Raw genomic sequence first — 18443 nt, 5'->3', positions numbered from 1 at the left:
CAGCGTAAGAACGCTTGAAAAGGGGTTGCTACTCCTCTAGCTAATATTAAGCAAGTAGGAAAGTGTTTCTCGCTGTCAATATACATTTTTTCTTATTATAATTTCTTTATAAACCTCAAACACCCATCCACCAGGCTCCTCATTGCCAGTTGTATATTTGGAATGATATGTGCATCTCTCTCATCACATTAGGCAGAAGAAGAGTTTCAGAAAGCCCAGAAGGTTTTTGAAGAATTCAACATTGATTTACAAGAAGAGTTGCCATCCTTATGGTCCAGGTAGGCTATGAATTCGGAACATGAATATGTTTAATGGATTTCAATAATGTCTCCCAGGTTGAAGCTCCATGTAGGCAGGCTAAAGAAAAGACATTATGCATTGAGTGTTCAGTAGCATTATTGACGACTACCCTGCATACATCCTGACTGCCCAGGCGAGAGACAGTCATGGCACATTGTTTACCAGAGACTGTACAAGGTGCCCTTATTGGTCGAGGTGCAGATGGCATTGAGTATCTATGGGAACACATTTATTTGTCATCCCCTTTGGGTATTTCCTTTACATGTAAACTTCCGGGGGGGGGGGATTTAACTTTCTCCTGCAAGTTACTAAAACAAGTGATGGAATCCCAAATACTGAAATGATTACTGACCAAACATGCCAGAACTTCAGAACATTTAAAATAACACACCCAAAAAGCATTCATGAAATTGTGGTATTTTGTTTATTCACTTTAACACATAGTGTGAATTAAATATCAGAATATCGTACAGTGGAAGATATGGGCTCAAAACATGGGTAAAAGTGTTCTTCAAAGACGTATCTATTGTGGGTCAAGTTGTGTAAAGTCCCATCGCAACATTGTGCAACAATTCAAACAGTGTGTCACATCCAGTAAAAACCAAGTGCTGCACAGCCCCGCCTCCTTCCATATATGAGTATCAGGGCCGTATGCAAACCTTAGGGCCTAATACACAGAAGCGTGTTATAATGTCAAAAGCCCATTGGAAAACGCTCTGTGAATAAGGGCTTTGGCCTCCCAACAGCCACGTAGGTGGAGGACATCTCACAGGCCACATCCGCCAACTCATGCATTCCTGGAGGAACTTGGCTGGTGATGAGTTTTAAATCACCCAGGGTCTGGGATGTCCATGTTATATTCCTCCTCCTGATAGCAGGTACCAATGAACAGCTAGACAGCAATGGTAATACTGTACAGACGTGTTTCTTTAGGGACAGCCACAGCAGGCAGGGGACGGAAAATTAACCCAGTTTGCCTTGGGCCTTGTCTACAAAGGGTCACACTATTTTCCACACCATGTGCATGTGTGGCTGCAATGAACCTGTCGTGTCTCTGACCTGATTCCTTGTATGTATTTCGCACTATTCACACTATTAGTTTAGCTTCAATTTTCTTTAGAACTTGAATTTTACATACATTTGAATACAGGGGTATATCCACAGTGTGTTAATGACAAGAAACGCATAGGTTATTTCACTGGCTTCTGATTCACATCACCTCAATACAGGCATAGTTTTGAAGGTGAAACTGGGCTAAAGGGAGCAGATGATTGTGGGTGCCGCGAGATCAGTGTCTGTGTCATTGAGATGGGACTTCCACCAAGTCCTCTGTAGCCACAGTCTTAGCAAGGATGTCCAAGTAGCCACAACGGTTTTGACTGTATTTTTTTTTGTATTACTTAAGGACACTTAAGGGTCCACCTGTTTTGACCGAGGACAGTCAAGCATTGATCTTTAAGTTGTTTCGGCATGCCTTAAATAGGGGTTGCCACCTACTCAAAGTCTTCCTCCAGATTGAACAAATGAGCAGATTTATACCGCACGCTGGCCCAGACTGAAATGTTTCGAGGAACAGGGCCACTAGATTATCCAGAAGCAGAAGCTAGGTGTGGAACCGGGCAAAGAGGAAACATTTGACCGTGACACCTTTCATGGATTACCAATGGTTGTCTTCCACTCTTAGCTCTGGAGACTGCAGTCCACAATATAAGTCCCTCTACTCTAAAACCTCTCTGTCCTAAGCATTCCTTATGTTACAACAGTATTGTGGAATTGAAGGACTTACTGGGGCATTCCGACCTATGCAGACCCGGTAAGTCCCCATTTCGAAAACCATTCCCCATTCCCATTTGAACACCCATAGGGCTCAATGGGAATGGGGAAGGCGCTAATAATGGGCCCGCAAATTGAGGCCCGTTATTAGCTCCATGGTCCCTTAACGAGTCCCGCTAAAGGCGGCTCTTAAAACCAGCCGGCCCTAGTGGGACCCGCTAAGGGACCTCGGAATGCGGCGGTAGGGGGTTAACGGCACTGACATCCTTACTGGTGCCGTTAACCCCCTACCACCATACTCGGAATGAATAGTCTTCAATCCTCATCAGAGATTGTTCTCTTTCTCAAAATTGAGGCTATTGTATGCAATATCCAGAACATATTGCACGCAATATTCAGAGCTCCTGCAATCCTCCCTCACAAGGAATCATTGACGAAGAACTCCAACCTACCAGCCCCGAGATGCATCTGGAGTCTCTCCCTCTTTTCTGGTCCCACTGAAAAATCTACCTTTTCTGGCCATCAATATCAGTAACTTTTGTTCAACTTAAATGAGCAGCTAGCAAAAAGGGTAAAAGAAGAAAGCGCTGATGCTGGTGATCAACATAATCTTCATTTTCTTTGCTCGCACTTATCACAGATTATCATGAGCACGTTGGCCAGACCCAGGGTGGTTATTAGACAATTGTGTAACTGAATATCCTTTAATGAAATAACACCTTGATATGACTGTATTTGTAATGTATATATTGTGGCAAGCCAGAAGTAGGACTCAGACTCTGGAACATAATGTTCACATATCTTTATTGTCTTTTCTTACAGTTAGTCTAAGGTCCGGCCAGCTGCAAAGAATAATAAAAACTAACTCTACGAGATATGTTCCCCAAAAGTTCGAGGAAAATGTACTACTGTAAGGATGTCTTAAAACATAAAGTCCCTAGCCCAAATATTAAACTAGCCTACTACCTTCCTAGAAAACGAAACACACATGACGGGTCTAAAGGGTTTAACAACTAAAAAGATGATTGACTTCTTCTGATCCAGGTTTACCCCCACTCTGGACAATAGAACGTTTTTTTCAGGTGGCGGTATAATGGCTGAGTGTTCCAAACATGGTTCCGAAGAAAGTCTTACTTGGGATATTCCAGTTTCTCTTTCTGGCCACCTCTAAGTGCCATTTTCACTCGTTTACCCCACTAAGGGATGTTTTTCCCTCTAGGGCGTCACACTCACTTTTGCTCCACTCAAGTTATTTCCTTCTTTTTTCTATTTTAGCTCGGTTCCAGAGTGTCTTCACTCTCACCCCCTCTCTTGGGTTATCTTCACTATTGTCCTCTCTCTTGAGGAATCGTCACTCTCACCCGCTCTCTTGGGGTATCTTCACTCTCACTCCCTCTAATGGGGTATCATTACTTGGAGCAAGGGGGTGAGTCTCTTACGTGATTCATTTGAACTGGGTTCACCCCTTCTCACCTCTTCCCCTCCAGGAGTAGTTAGGCGACCCATAGTCACTCCTTCCCTGTAGAACATTAGGTTTTCTAGCCCTTTCTGGGGGCTATCATGGGCTGCCTTTCCTCCAGCTCCTCTCGTCTCCTGGATCAGAGGGGTAAAGGCCTCTTCTCCCCCTCTGGGTTCAGCTGGGCTCTCTCAGGTTTCCCTCTGCAGCAGAGCAGGGCAGCTACCAAGCCCAAGGCTCCCTTCCTTCCACTGCTTCAGACTTTTTCTGTACTGTTTTCCCCAAATCAGCGAGACAGGGAACCAGTTCCCAGCTGAGACACCTTGCAACTGAACTGACTCTCCATCTATATAATCCTTTCTCCTCTAGCCAACTACTGATGGTGGAAGTTGTGCTTACATCATAGGCCTCACATGGTAGTTTATACTCCATTGGCCAGCTTGAATATTAGGTGGGTCAATTAAGATTCAAGGAACTTTCCTATGTAAGGGATCTTCTTCAGTTTATCTGGTTTACTCATCCAGGGAAGGTGGTAGGTTGGAAGGTCGTAGGTATGACTCTCTGTGTTTAACTTGCACTGTTAAAATAATATTTTATTTTAATATGCTTTGTGATTTTTTAGTTTTTATTTTATTAAAAATATACCAAAGGCCCTTAGTTATGTTATTTGTTATTTGTTATGTTATTTTATCTTATACCGCGCCAAAACCCACAGGCATCCAGGTGCCGAGAGACAAAACATGCAGGCTACCTATAAGGAGAGAGAAGTACTAATGGAAGAGATAGGTCTTCAATGTGGCCGGTAACGCATTCCAGGCCTTAGCGCCTTGGATATGAAACGCTCTGCCAAGCCCGCGGGATCGTTTCACACGATGTTGGACTAGTAAGAGATCTTCCGCTGATCTGAGTCTTCTTAAGGGTTTCTAAACACTTATAACATCCTTCAGATAGATTGGTGCAGTCCCAAAGACGCATTTGTGACAGATGGTAAGTAGCTTAAACCGAATTCGGGCCTCAACAGGAAGCCAATGTAGTTTTTCCCTAGCGGCGGTAATTGGTTCTGAATATTTCATGTGGAAGATGATGCGGATAGCTTTATTTTGTACTTTTTGGAGTTCAAGGATGTTGGCCTTACTTGCCCCACATAGGAGAGCATTACAATAATCCACACGTGGTAGAATAACAGCTCTCACCAGTTAGTGGGGAATTGAACCTGGATCTCTTTACGTAGGAGGTAACAATTGCCCCACTCTGATTTTTCAGCTGTGCTGCTACTCAGTTGTGAGGGAGGTGTAAGCCTTTTTCCTGCAGTTGATAAGTGTGTTTCTCTCTCCATTCTGGCAGTCTATTTTGCTGTATGTTGTCGGCTTGATCAACCGCTCCTTTGACTACAGTGCAAGTCAGACCACCGCCAGTCTCCCAGTTCGCTGTCGCAGGGGGTCAGAGATATGCTATTTGTGTAAATCGAGGACAAATCTAGATTCATCACAATATACACACCTAAACAATAAAGAACCATGTCCCCAACATTGACAAGTTCTAGAAAAACTGCAGAGCTCCTTTATTTGCATAAGATTCAGACACAGAAACTGGTTTTGTGTACATTTTGAACTTTTATTTTTCATAAAAGAAAAGGATGGTTGGAGAAGTCCTATCTGTTCCTAACCCTAAGAAGGGTTTCCCTGCCTCAACACAAGTAAGGAGCGTCTTTGTTTGTCAGGATTTTAATAAAAATAAAGCGTCCTCTGTCCTGTATCCAAAAACCCTAATCTGACCTTACATGCTAAACTAAATACAATGTGCGACTGGGTATTTCAGTAAAGTTCCAAACATAAATTACTCAAATGTAGCAAAGAAAAGAAGTAAAGTTCCTCCTGGAGAAAGGGTTTTTCCCTTCCCCTATGTTTCGATGTTTCTACACTGATTTTCCATTATTCTTCAAAATAAAGTCACATATCTTTAGGAGAATGAGTCTTCTCTTTTTCACTCTCTAGCTTGTCGTCCAATGATGGATTTATTGCTTTTCAGAAATAAAAGGAGAGGGTTTCGTTTTCCTCTTTCCCCCGATTCACGTTCAATATTCCAATATTTTATACGTTTTGATGTCACACACTCTCTTTTCCGCTCAGTGGTTTCCTCAGAGTTTCAACTTGTTCAAGGGGGAACTCTTCCCTTGAGTCTCACAGTTCCCTTGCATCAAAACACAGGCTAATTTAATCACAACACAGTTCCAACTTGTTAAAGGAGAAAAACCTCTTCCATTTAGTCTCCTACAAAAGTACAAAGTTCTCTTGCATCAAAATAAAAACAGTTCACTTGAATCACAATACCACTTGACTCAAAATATAGATCTTTTGAATCTTTAAAGGGGTATTAGTCTTCCCTTTTCTGTTACACACTTTAATAAATGGGGGTTTGACTACTTTGCTTTCTTAATCCGTCTTCCTCTTCCCTGGTATACTCTTTTGCCAGGGTATTCTGTCTTTGGGCCTCATTCCAAGATTGGAGGTAGTCATGGCACTATTTGCACCACAACTGCCTCCAATAACGGGTCCGAGTCCGGTGTTGTTCAATGGGGACTTACCGGTGTAGTCCGACCCTGGCGGGACCGGTAAGTCCCCATTGAACAAACGATTCCCCTTTCCCATTTGAGCCCCCATAGGGCTCAATGGGAATGGGGAAGGCGCTATTTACGGGCCTGCTAATGGCAGGCCCGTAATTAGCGGCCTGGTCCCCTAACGGGACCCGTAAGGGACGTGTGGTCCGACCACATGTCCCTTTCGGTTCCTGTTAGGAGACCTCAGAATCGGGCGGTAAGGGATTACCGGCACCGGTCTCCTTACCGGTGCCCGGTATCCCCTACCGCCCGACTCGTAATGCCCCCATTTGTCACTTATCCTTACAAAGGGTATGGACATTCCCTTTTTATCACTGTTTCTTCTTACTCCTGGTTTACTTGCCCACCAAGATAGCATCACTTTCTTGCCTCAGTGTGAGTCCGTGACTCACTGTTTGCCTGGTTCACTAACCTGCCAGGACTTCTCTGCTCTTTGTTCACTTTCTCTTTCCACCAGATTACAACACATCTCCAGTATTTGTCAGAAATCCTTTATTATTAATTCCACTGCCTTCATTTAGGCTCTTGCTTTCAATAATGTGTGTGACTGCAATAGTTCCATGGCCTTTGCATAGGCTTTTTCTTTTCAACAATATTCATGTCAGTCATGGTTGCACTGCCTTTACTTAGGCTCTTTCTCTCAACAATGTCCGTATTACTGCCTTTTCTCAGGCATTCTCATGTAGCAAGTGGTACATGGCATTTGCCCAGAAGCACCCCTGTACTCTGCTCACTCTCACTGGGCTTAACAGTTGTGTGTGGCATCTTCAACGTTCCTCGTGTTTCACCAGCATCTGCACTCCCGGGCCATTGACTGGCAGTGCACCCTTCGAGCTGTTCGCCACCTGCTCTGCTTTCCTCTGCCTTCAGCAGCACCGGCTGCCCATTACAGAAAAGTAGTGAACTTCTCCCTATCTGGTTCCTCAGTACACCACGCCTGTTGGCCTTGCCACTGTGCTCGGCAGTCTGCTTGCTCTCGGCCTTCTTCAGAGTGTTCGTACCTGTCAGATGCCTCTCCAGTCTCTGGCTCTCGCCTTCTTCATTTGGTTCACCTGTGTTCCTTTTAAATGTCCCAGGCTTTCTCTGCAGCTTCCAATGACTAGAACACAGCATTGGCTTCCCGTGTCTAGTCATCCTCATTACTGTTACGCTCACCTGGCTCCCACAGGGGCGTCGGTCAGATCCGGACAGCTGCGGTCTCCACCCACGTGATGCGTAGTGCAGCGATGACTGACTGGATCTGCCCTCCTAATCTTGTCTGCTTAACCCGTAGAAATATTCTCTTGCAAGTGGAGAGATGGATTTAGCCACTTGTGGATTCAAGTGATGGCACCCCCACAGTCCTCCCCAACTAATCACCTCTGAAATGCCCTCACAGCAATCTCACCTTATATTCTTGAAAGATGAGCTCTCCATCCTGAGTGGATTTGCAGGGGCGCGTTGATTCCAGTTACTTCACTGGTTTGAAGGCTCGGGAGAGTTCCGGAGAGTATTGACTCTGAGGTTCCTGGTGAGGACCAGTAAGTATTAAGTTCATAGAGTTCAATGTGTCCGATGTTCACTCTTGTTCCCCCCTTCCTTTCTTATCTTGCAGCTGGTGGCACTCAGGTGAGAGTCTGTATTACCCGGCGCTGTCCGGTAAATGTTGCACGTGGAAAACGTGTTGTTTTGTCTCTCTTTACAGATGCGGCACGTGAAAATATGGAGAGTCGCAAAAGGATGCCTCCGGTGGTAAATCAGGTAAGTCTATGGTGGTAAGAATTATATTTGTTGGTTCCCTCGGCTCACCTTGTGGTTTTCTTTTGTCTCCTAGGTGCCGAAGTTCGGCGAAGAAATGATGGAGGCAGCGCCGAACCGAAGGATGCTGTGAAGACTGGTGAGGATGGTGCGGCGCTGCAGCTGGAGGTGCGGCGCGTGCAGAAATTATGTTCTTTACAGGTCCGGAGACGAGATGGATCCAGAATCAGTTGTGGAATAGAAATAAGTTTGTTTTCTAACTTGTCCCTTTCTTTCCTCTCTGTTTTAGGAGCTCTGGATTCGAGGCGGGCGTGGCAGAAGACTGGATGCAGGCTGCAGGCACGATGAGCATTACGCTGCTGGATGCAGAATAACGCGAAGCGTGTGTTGCTGGTCGGGCGTGGTTTAAATAGCCTCAAAAGTAGTCCCAGGTAAGAAGTCCCTAGAACCACACCCAAGTAAAAAATAGTCCCTGTAGAAAAATAGTCCCTTTCAGGCTTCATGTTGGATTGGAGTCATTTGCAGCATGGTCTGCCTGAGGTAAGTAATGACTATGAGCCTGGCGCCTTAGGCGCCAGGACTGATTTCTACTATGAGCCAGATAGCCCCTAGCCGGGGCTGCTGAGGTTTTACTAAATGTCTAGATGCCTGCTCCCGGGGCTGTTGGGCTTGGTCCGGATGCCTGGGGGTAGGCATCATAACAATTACTCCATCCCTCTTCCTGGTCTCAGTACCAAAAAGGTGGGGGGCGTAAATGAGGTCCTCGGCTAGAAAAACCTGGAAAGTTAGTGCCTATATCACAATAAGCCATGTCAGAGTGTTTCAAAGGGACATGGTTATTACAAAAAGTGTTGACTGAAGGGTTGTCTTGACTCATTCTTCTTCTGTCTCCGTGGAACTTGTCCTCTCCCACGTGGTCCTCCCACAGATAACCAGCCCCAGGGTTTGTGTCAGGTAACTTCTGCCCTTCCCTGGACACAAGAGGCTTCTTGTGCATCCTTCTGTGATGGACTGCTTCCAGACAATCTAAAACAAATCTGGGTTACCCTCCAATTAAAAAAGAGCTAACTGGATCCTGAAAATTGTAGCAACTACCATCCCATCACGAATTACCAATTCTTGCTTAAAATCCTGGCTAAGGTTGCTTCCGTACAATTACAGACCTTCTTAGAATCTGGGCATATATCTGGGGGACCGTCAATATGGATTATGTCCACAAAGGGGTACGGAACAGGCTCTCATTGATGTTAAAGACTATCTTCTCCAGCATGGGGTCTGGCATGGATTCACATGCTCATGAACATTCCCCGTCTTCAGGCTGGGAATCCTCCGTAAAAGAAAAAAATCAGTTTCAGTTTCGTTTCTGAACTGTCTTTCTCCTAACAACCAATCCCTGGTCTCTGGGTCTTAATGCCCCTAGCCAATGACTGCCCTCTACCTAAGCCCCTCCTCAGGCAGTCATCTTCAGATTTTTACTGCACGTTCAAGTGTTGGGAGTCCTCGTGCTTAGCTCTCGAGCTTTTACGGTGTATTGTGTTTTTTCTAAGAGTTTACTCTTATTTTTCTGGTCAAATCGAGCTTCAAGCTCTACCGATTCTTCTTCCGATTAACAGGGACCCGTTTCGGAAATCTCTACACCCCTCAAGGGTGCATTTTCATCGAATTTCACTTCTTGGAGGATTCCAGAAGATCTATGAGGCCTACCCCGCATGGACATGGCCGAACACAAACTACGCCCGTTGGATCCAAGCTGTTTAGGATCTGTCCTGGATGTGGACTACAGAACGTCTGCAAGGAGGATGAGCATTCCTGGTACCTCTACTGCATGCATTCTGACAAGTCGCACATGTAGGAGGACTGTGCATTCTGCAAGGACATGTCCGCCCGTACCATGAAGGACCGTCTTAAACGGCTCTCTGACTGGCTGGAGGCAAAAATCCCAGTGACAGGTGAGCCCAAGAAGAAGTCCGAGCGGTCTTCTAAGACCTTTGAGGGCGCTCCGGCGACAGGGGCCCAACATAAGGCAAAGCACTGCGAGTCCGTGGGCACTGGGAGCACCGTTGGTACGGGCTCCTCGGCTGCCAGGCTGGGTGCTGCATCACTGAGGCTGTCAACCATGAGCCAACGCTCCGGCTCGATGAAGAGGAAGTTGAAGAACCCGGGTAAGCTTCAGGAGAAGCCCCGGTCGATCCCGATGGAGAAAGCCAAGGGGGAGTGAGGCGGTGACCCTCTCCCCATGGTGCAGGCGTCGGACGTGCCAAAGGTCGCGAAGGCCCAGATTCACCTGGCCAAGGCTTCAATTGAGGAAGTGGCAACGTCCCTGGTGAAACCCGTGGATACGGCCCCAGTGAAGACCTCAAGCCAAGTTTTTTCCTACCCTCCAGGAGGGAATTGTCTTTCATGCCCATTGAAAAGACCCCCAGGAAACCCCTGCCTGAGAAGAAGGGGGGAGCAATAGTCCTCCCGGACTCAGATATCTCCTCCGAGGATGAGCTGGCAGGCCTCAAATCAGTCTTGGACAAGAGGTCGACGAGGTCAGGTCCTACAGGAAGGACCCCGATGAGGTGGACATGTAGAGTGACGGGGAGCTGATGAGGAATGGCAGATCGACGAGGAACCGGAGGACGCCACGCCGCTGCCGACGCTCGTGTCTCAACCGCTGCAACCACTGATGGACAGGTCGGAGGACATCCTGCTAGCCCTGCACACCCTGTGTTCGGAAATAAGAACAAGGATGCTTTGCCTCTGGCGGATGACACAGCGGCACCTGGACTGTCGGGGAGCCCTCCACTCAAGCAGAGGCGGGTCCACCCTCCCACACCCCCCTTTCATCCTTCATCTCCATCCTCTCCTCCGAGGGACGAGACTGGGACGGAGATGGCGACGATGGTGACGAATGACGGCGGCCACGAAGGAACAGATCTCCCGTCGCCCCCACCCCGGGGTTCTCCTCCCGATGGAATTGGCTCTTTTCACTGCATGATCGCTTGGGCCTCAGAGCTTTTTCAGCTATGCCCCGAGGAGCAGAAGAAGGAGGGTTTCCTTTATCCACGACGAGAGGCCAAGAGGAAGACAGTGCTCTCGGTCCCGCTGTTGGACGACATCTGGGACGAGCGGCTGGCCCTCCTGGAGAACCCATCCTCGGCCCCAGTGAAGAGAGACTGGTACGAGAAGAATTCCCCGTTCCCAGACTCGGCACCAATGTGCCTCAGAGCTCAACCGTCTGCGGACTCAGTGGTCTCCGTGGCTGCCAAGAATAAGTCCGCTGGGACGACGGCGGCGACCTCCACTTCTCCGCTGGACAGCGAGGGGAAGAAGTTGGATAACATGGGATGTCTGGTCATTTCATCGGCAGCGATTACCATTAAGGTGGACAACGCTCTCGCTATCGTGGCCCACTACAATAGGGAGTTGTGGTTTAAAATCGCCCCCTACTGGATTTACTCCCAGAAAACAAGAGGGCAGAGGCCCTGGAAATCTTGCAAGAAGGCGAGGTGGCATCGGACCATGCCATTACGGTGGCCACGGACATAGCCAACACTGGCTTCTGCCAGATGGGCAACAGCATTTGCCTTCGCCGGCGTGGCTGGCTCAGGGCCACTGACTTCCATCAGGACATTCAGACGAGGGTACTAGACATGCCCTTCAATGGGAACAACTTGTTCGGCAAGGCAGTGGACAAGTCACTGCAGGCCATCAAGGCAGACACGGAAACAGCCCATGCCCTGGGCATTCTCCATCAACGACGGCCACCCTTTCGGCCCTCCGGAGGCAAGCCCTCCAAAGAATTCGGCAGCAGGTGGCCTGTTCTTTGTCGCAGGATGCTTACAGAGGCCGCAACAAGACTGGCGGACATCGTCGTCGTCGCCAAGGGTCCCAAGGGTGAAGCAGGACTGAACGGGCCATGACGTCGGGCCCGCACCCGAGCACCCGGTTGGAGGCTGGCTGGCGAACTTCGTCGGCATGTGGAAATCCATCTCCACCGACCGTTGGGTGCTGAATGCCCTGGCCCACCAGCACACTCTGGAGTTCCAAAAGAAGTGCCCTTGTTTTCCACCCGTGGCCAGGAAGGAAAACCACATTCCTCAACTACTTCTGGAGGTATGAGCAATGCTGAGGAAGGACGCGATAGAGCTCGTCCCGAAGAGGGGGTCCGGAGTATGCTCATGGTACTTCCTCGTTTGAAAGAAGACCGGCGGTTGGCGGCCCATCCTAGATCTCCGCCGCCTCAACAAATACATAAAATCCCAGAAGTTCCGGATGGTCACCCTTCAGCATGTGCTAGGACAGCTGGAAGATGGGGACTTCCTATCGTCGCTGGACCTGGAGGATGCCTACTTTCACATCCCCTTTCACTTCACAAAGGGCATCGAAAGTTTCTGTGCTTCGTGGTGCATGGACGGCACTAGCATTTCAAGGCCCTCCCCTTCAGTTTGAAGTTGGCCCCAAGGGTCTTCACCAAGTGCCTGGCACCGGTGGCGTCGGGGCTGCACCTGCACTGGATCCACGTCTACACATATCTGGACGATTGGCTCATCCGAGTGAAGTCAAGGGAACTCAGCGTCGAACGCACAGCGAGGACCGTCTGCCTGCTCACGGAACTGGGGTTCTCAATAAACTATGCGAAGTCCTGCTTGGAGCCATCGCAGGACGCCCAGTTCCTGGGAGTCAGACTCAACACGATGGTTTGCTTAGCCGCACCGTTGAAGGTCAGGATAAAGGCTATCCTGGGCAAGGTACAACGACTGTTGGCCATGAAGGTTTCCAGGGTTAGGTCCATCAAGTCCCTACTCGGCATGATGTCGTCATGCATCTACCTCGTTCGGCTGTGCAGACTGCGAATGCGGCCACTGCAGGAGTTCCTCGACGCCCGTTGGATGCATACGAAGGGAAGCTTCGAGGACAGGATCGCCCTAGATGAGTCTTTCCGTCAGGCTCTTCTATGGTGGGGGGTCCGCGCACATCTAGCGGCGGGCATGGACTTCCAGACCCTGGTGCATCAGGAGATGGTGACAACGGACGCCTCCTTGGAGGGATGGGGCACGCACACCGGGAATCTCCACGCAAGAGGCCTTTGTCTCCTGGAGGAAAAGTCGTTACACATCAACGTCCTGGAGCTCCGGGCCGTGTTTTGGGCCCTCAGGTCTTTCCTCCCATCGCTCAAGGGCAAGGTGGTGCGGGTCTTCACCGACAACACTACAACGATGATCTACATCTGGAAGCAGGTGGGGCACCAGATCCCCTGCTCTCTCCACGGAAGCGCAGGTACTATGGCACTGGGCCATCGCTCAGATGTTTCTGGTACCCTTTCATCTGGCAGAAGTGAAAAACACTGTTAGCGACTCACTCAGCAGGGAGCTGCGCTCTTGCCATGAGTGGGACCTTCGGCAGGATCAGGTGGACCTACTGTTTCAACGATGGGGCAATCCCCAGGTCGATCTGTTTGCGATGGCGGCATACACCAAGTGCCGGAGGTTCGCCAGCAGGTTTCCCCAGCCGGGGAGCATGGGGGATGCATTCTCATTCCCCTGGGATGGCCTGTTTCTCTATGCGTTCCCTCCGTTGCCGTTGCTCCTACGACTCATCAGTCAGCTCGGACGGTGCCGGTGCAGGATGATCCTCGTCGCACTGGCATGGCCGCTGAGGCAGATATGATACCCGGAGAGGAGCGCCTGCTACCTTTTTTGAAATATTTGCAAGGAACTTGGGGTTGGTCACCCTGAGTTACCTGGGGACAACCAGATGTGGACTCCCTGCTCACTGTGCCCAGAGAGGCAAAGCTTCACCTCACTGATGAGGCCAAACAAGGCTGAAACACGTGAATTGGGGTTGCCGTTGGTACTCTTGTTGAGAGAGGAATTGCCATAGCATTTCGGTGCTGGACTGTCCATGTGGGCTGGACAAAGGCTGATATGCAAATGGATATTTCCCATCTCTGAAAGGTACAGTGAGCAAAAAGCATGTGCTGCAAACTCTCATCTCAGAACAGGTCATCATGCCATGTTCTTTCTGGAGAGGAGCGCCTGCTACCTTTTTTGAAAGATATGGTACCTGGACCTTCTGGACTTGTCAGCGTCCCCTCCAGTCAAGCTGCCGGCAGACGCAGATCTTCTCGCCAGGGAAGGAGGTGCGATCCTGCACCACGACCCGTCGTCGCTGCACCTGCAGGCCTGGCTCCTGCAGCACTAGAGTTTGGAGGATACCCGATCCCGGTACTTGCCAACATCAGGGTTTCTTCGACTCTTACATGCTACGGACATAAATGGAAGAGGTTCACTGTCTGGTGCGGTGTACAGAAGATAAACCCTCTACGGATTACGGCCCCTCAAGTGCTGCTGTACTTGCTGTCGCTGGCCAAGGAAGGGCTGGCACATGCCTCTATCAAGATCCATCTGGCGGCTATCTCCTGCTACACCAGAACTCCGGGGTGATTGTCGCTGTGGTCGCATCGCCTGGTGAAGGAGTTCATGAAAGGAACTTTCCACTCGTTCCCGCCGGTGAAGGCTCTGGCTCTGGCCCCGGGGTGGGAGCTCAATGTGGTGCTGACTAGGCTCATGGGTCCCCATTCGAGCCTCTGCATTCAGCACCTCTGAAATTCTTGTCATGGAAGACGGCGTTCCTGGTGGCCATCACCTCCGCACGACGAGTGGGAGAGATCCAGGCCCGCTCCTGCAAAGCCCTGTACTTGACTTTCCACGCAACAAGGGTCATGCTGAGGACCCACCCCTCCTTCATGCCCAAGGTGCCCTCAGACTTCCATCTAAACGAGCCCTTGGTTTTACGGGTTTTCTTCCCGTCCCCTTCGTCGACGGCTGAGAAGACTTTGCACTCGGTGGATGTGGCTAGAGCGCTGAAGTTCTACATGGACCGCACAAAGAGTTTTAGGAAGACGTCACAGCTGTTTGTGAACTTTGGCCCTGTGAACCAGGGGAAGGTACTCTCCAAGGCCTCCATTTCCAGGTGGCTCTCGGGCTGCATCACGCACTGTCACCGGTTGGCAAACCGACCGTTGCCTGGCCGTCTGAGAGCCCACTCGACCAGAGGGATCGCTGCAACTACGGCGTTCCTGTCTGGTGTGCCACTGCTGGCCATCTGCAGGGCTGCTAGGTGGAGGTCAATGCACACCTTCACGAAATTCTACTGCGTCAACCGGGATTCCAGGGACGAGCCCAGAGTCAACCAAGCAGTGCTGCACAACCTGTTTGCTTGAAGGTGAGCCTGGTGAGGAGGTAAGAGATGCTTAATGTTGAGTTGTTCAAATACTTAATGTTGAGCCTTGCCACCTCCCGTGGGTGTGCATGTGTGTACTGCTATGTATTCTTGTATTCATGAGCATGTGAATCCATGCCAGGCACCGTGCTGGAGAAGGAACAAGTTACTTACCTGTAACGGTTGTTCTCCAGCATGGGTCTGGCATGGATTCACATGCGAACCCTACCGCCTACCCCTCTGAGGCTCTTCTCTTGCTCCTACTGCCACTTTATGTGCAACCAAATCTAAACATGGCACCTGAGGAGGGGCTTTGGTAGAGGGCAGTCATTGGCTAGGGGCAGTATGACCCAGAGACCAGTGATTGGTTATTAGGAGAAAGACAGTTCAGAAACTAAACTGAAACTGATTTTTTAATTTACCGAGGATTCCCAGCCTGACGACGGGGAATGTTCATGAGCATGTGAATCCATGCCAGACCCATGCTGGAGAACAACAGTTACAGGTAAGTAACTTGTTCCTTCTTCATATCATGGACCAGGGGTGTGTAGGCCTACTGATGTTAGTAGACCTATCAGCTGTCTTCAACACCCTAGACCACACCTTTATTTTAAAGTGGTTTTCAAACATCAGAGATGCCCTATCAAGCCATATCATGGTTGGTTTCCTTTCTCAGCAAAAGAACATGCCAGATAAAACTGAAAGATATATCCTCTGACCCAATTACAGTTGAGTTTGGTGTGCCACATGGAACCAGTGTTTCTCCAATTTTATTTAACCTTTCCGATTCATGAAATTCTATCAGAATTAGGTCTTGAATTACAAAATTATGTTATTGACACTCTGATCATTATCAAGTTAGAAAGAGACCTTCAATCTAATCAAACTAAAATCGAACACATCTTTGAAAGCATTGAAACATGCATTTTGAAAAGTGTCTAGGTCTCAATGAAGAAAAACAGAGATCATGATTGCCAGCACAACTAAAAGTTATACCAACATATTGGAATGCCATCCAGAATTCAGCTTAGGCAGACACAAGATTAAACCTGAAGAATCTGACAAGACCTTTGTAGTCCTCCTTGACTCAGAGCTCTCCATGTCGTCACAAGTTTCTCATATCCTGTAAACAAACAATGTTGATCTTATGCTACTAAGGCAGATGAGACCTTTATTATCTGAGCATCACTGTGCAACTATTGCTAGGGCTATTGTGGGAGCAAGATTAGATTTCAGTGCCCCTCTTTGTAGCAGCTCCGATTCGTCTACACAGTCTTTCCAATTCCTTCAAAACACTGCAGCTCGGATAGTCATGAACCTCCCTAAAAATGCCCACATTTCTCCAGCTCTCAAAACTCATCACTGGCTTTGTATACAATTTAGAATGTCTTTTAAATTGCTTACCATTGTCAACAAAGCTCTATATGCCAATGCTTCCATAGATGTAAAGAAACATCTCAACTGGTATCCATATAGACACCCATTATGATCTTCCGATAAATATTACATGTTTACCCCTCGTGTATTCAAATCCAGAGGATATGGCAGGTCAAGTACTGTCCAAGCAAATAAACTTTGGAGCCAATTACCCACTTGATCTGCATAAAAACGTATATCTTTTTGAGTTTCAAAAACACATACAAACTTTATTTTTTTTTTAAAAAACGTTTGAGAGTCCACTGTGTTTCCTACCCATTACGTAAGTAAGTACACTTAGATACTACAAGTTGTAGCGCCTCAGCCAGCCCTCCTAGCCTGCAACAGGTTGATTACAATACGATATGAAAAGACAGAAAGAGAAGATAATACCTTTAAATTAAAATATTACTTAATTCTGAAGTATTTCCTCTTGTACATACAGTTTGAAAATAGAGAAATGTTTTAGCTTCTGAATATACATGTGCAATTGTTCGCACCTGTGCATTGAATTGCCGTATATAGCAGGGACAATAACTCACACAGGGTAAATCAGGTTACCCATTACCTTTATTTATTTATTTATTCATTTATTCATTCATTTGTAGAGCACCAGCACACAGGCCTGTAGCCATAAAGGCACTAGAACAAAACATCAGCAAACAAACACATCAAGACAAGCTACAAGGCATAGAAAGGCAATAAAAGCCAACACAGCTAGGCCACAAAGAAATGAAATAGTACAACAGAACCAGAAAATCATTAAAGCAACAATAAGCAGAAAGATAGAAAAAGTTAATCCAATACTATTCTTAAGTTGGAGCCGGATGACTTCTTACGCAAGTTCAAGAACCCTGGAAGATTACTCCGGCCACATCCAATGATGATACAGCCCGTATTGTTCTCCATACACCATTCAGGCATTGGAGTCCTCCCCCCATCCCTCCCCTTCCCCTGACGTCACGTCCTGGACGTCATGTCCTTTGGGCCCTGACGGAGGTCCGCCCACACAACGATGTGAGCAACCTGACATCTCCCCCCTTTTTAACATGTGAGTTCAAGGCTCTCTTCTTACCCCATCTCCTCGATGAGTCGAGTTGGCTTCATGCGGCTCCTCTGCGGTCGTTTGCCCTTATTCGGGGTTGGGACTTCCCTGGCGGGTGTGGGGGGGTGCGCTTCGCCTTCTGACTCTTCCCCGTCTCCTTGGTACGCTTCTTCGCGTGGTCTGTCCTCCTCGCTGTCTCTGTCCCATGTCCATTGACCTTCTTGCGTTAGTTTGACTCGTTTGAAATGCGAGCTGTTCTTGGTCACCATTGAGCAGTCGTCCCTTTGTGCTGTGACCATGGAGCCCTTCTTGTGAGTCACGACTAGGGGTGTGGGTGCAAAGGTGGCTTCTTCTTTACGATTATTGGGTTGCCTGAGTCATACTTCATCTCCTGTTTGCATTATGTTCTCACGAGCTCTCCTTTTCCTGTCCGAGATCTCTTTCGTCTTTGCTTTCCTCGCGGTGTCATTTGCTTTCGCTTCTTGCTCTAGCGGCGTCAGTTCTTGTGGCCTCGGGTCTTCCGGTAGTCTCGTGGTAATCGGTCTTCGGAATAGCAGGTCCGCTGGGCACACTCCCGTCGTGCTGTGGGGCGTGTGCCTGTATTCTTGTAGTAATTGATTAAGGGCCTGCTCAAATGGCTTGTTTTGTACATGGGCGATTTGGAGGGTCCTCTTTACATTGGCCATGAATCTTTCGACCATGCCATTGGCCTGAGGCCATCGAGGGGTTATGCGTCGATGTTGAAACCCCATGTAGTTTGTGAATTGCTGGAAGTCTTGGCTTATGAACGTAGGACCGTTATCAGACTTTATGATCTTGGGGATGCCATAGGCAGAGAGCATCCTGTCAAGTGCTGGAATGACGCTCGCTGTGGCGCTGCTCTCTACTAT

General features: G+C 48.4%; 1 protein-coding gene across 3 annotated transcripts in view; it reads left to right on the top strand.

The window, feature by feature from the left end:
* AMPH (amphiphysin) overlaps positions 1–18443 on the top strand; it is a 1422934-nt gene that overhangs the window by 751641 nt on the left and 652850 nt on the right. For all 3 annotated transcript variants that reach the window (XM_069613278.1, XM_069613276.1, XM_069613275.1), the window contains exon 7: positions 193–278. In XM_069613278.1, the coding sequence (XP_069469379.1) occupies positions 193–278 (86 nt within the window). The remainder of the gene's footprint in view (positions 1–192; positions 279–18443) is intronic.

This window comes from Ambystoma mexicanum, chromosome 5p (assembly GCF_040938575.1).
Source record: "Ambystoma mexicanum isolate Mex_15411 chromosome 5p, UKY_AmexF1_1, whole genome shotgun sequence".
NCBI lineage: Eukaryota > Metazoa > Chordata > Amphibia > Caudata > Ambystomatidae > Ambystoma > Ambystoma mexicanum.
The sequence above is the reverse complement of the archived record's forward strand: the minus strand, read 5'-3'. Positions and strand labels throughout refer to the sequence as shown.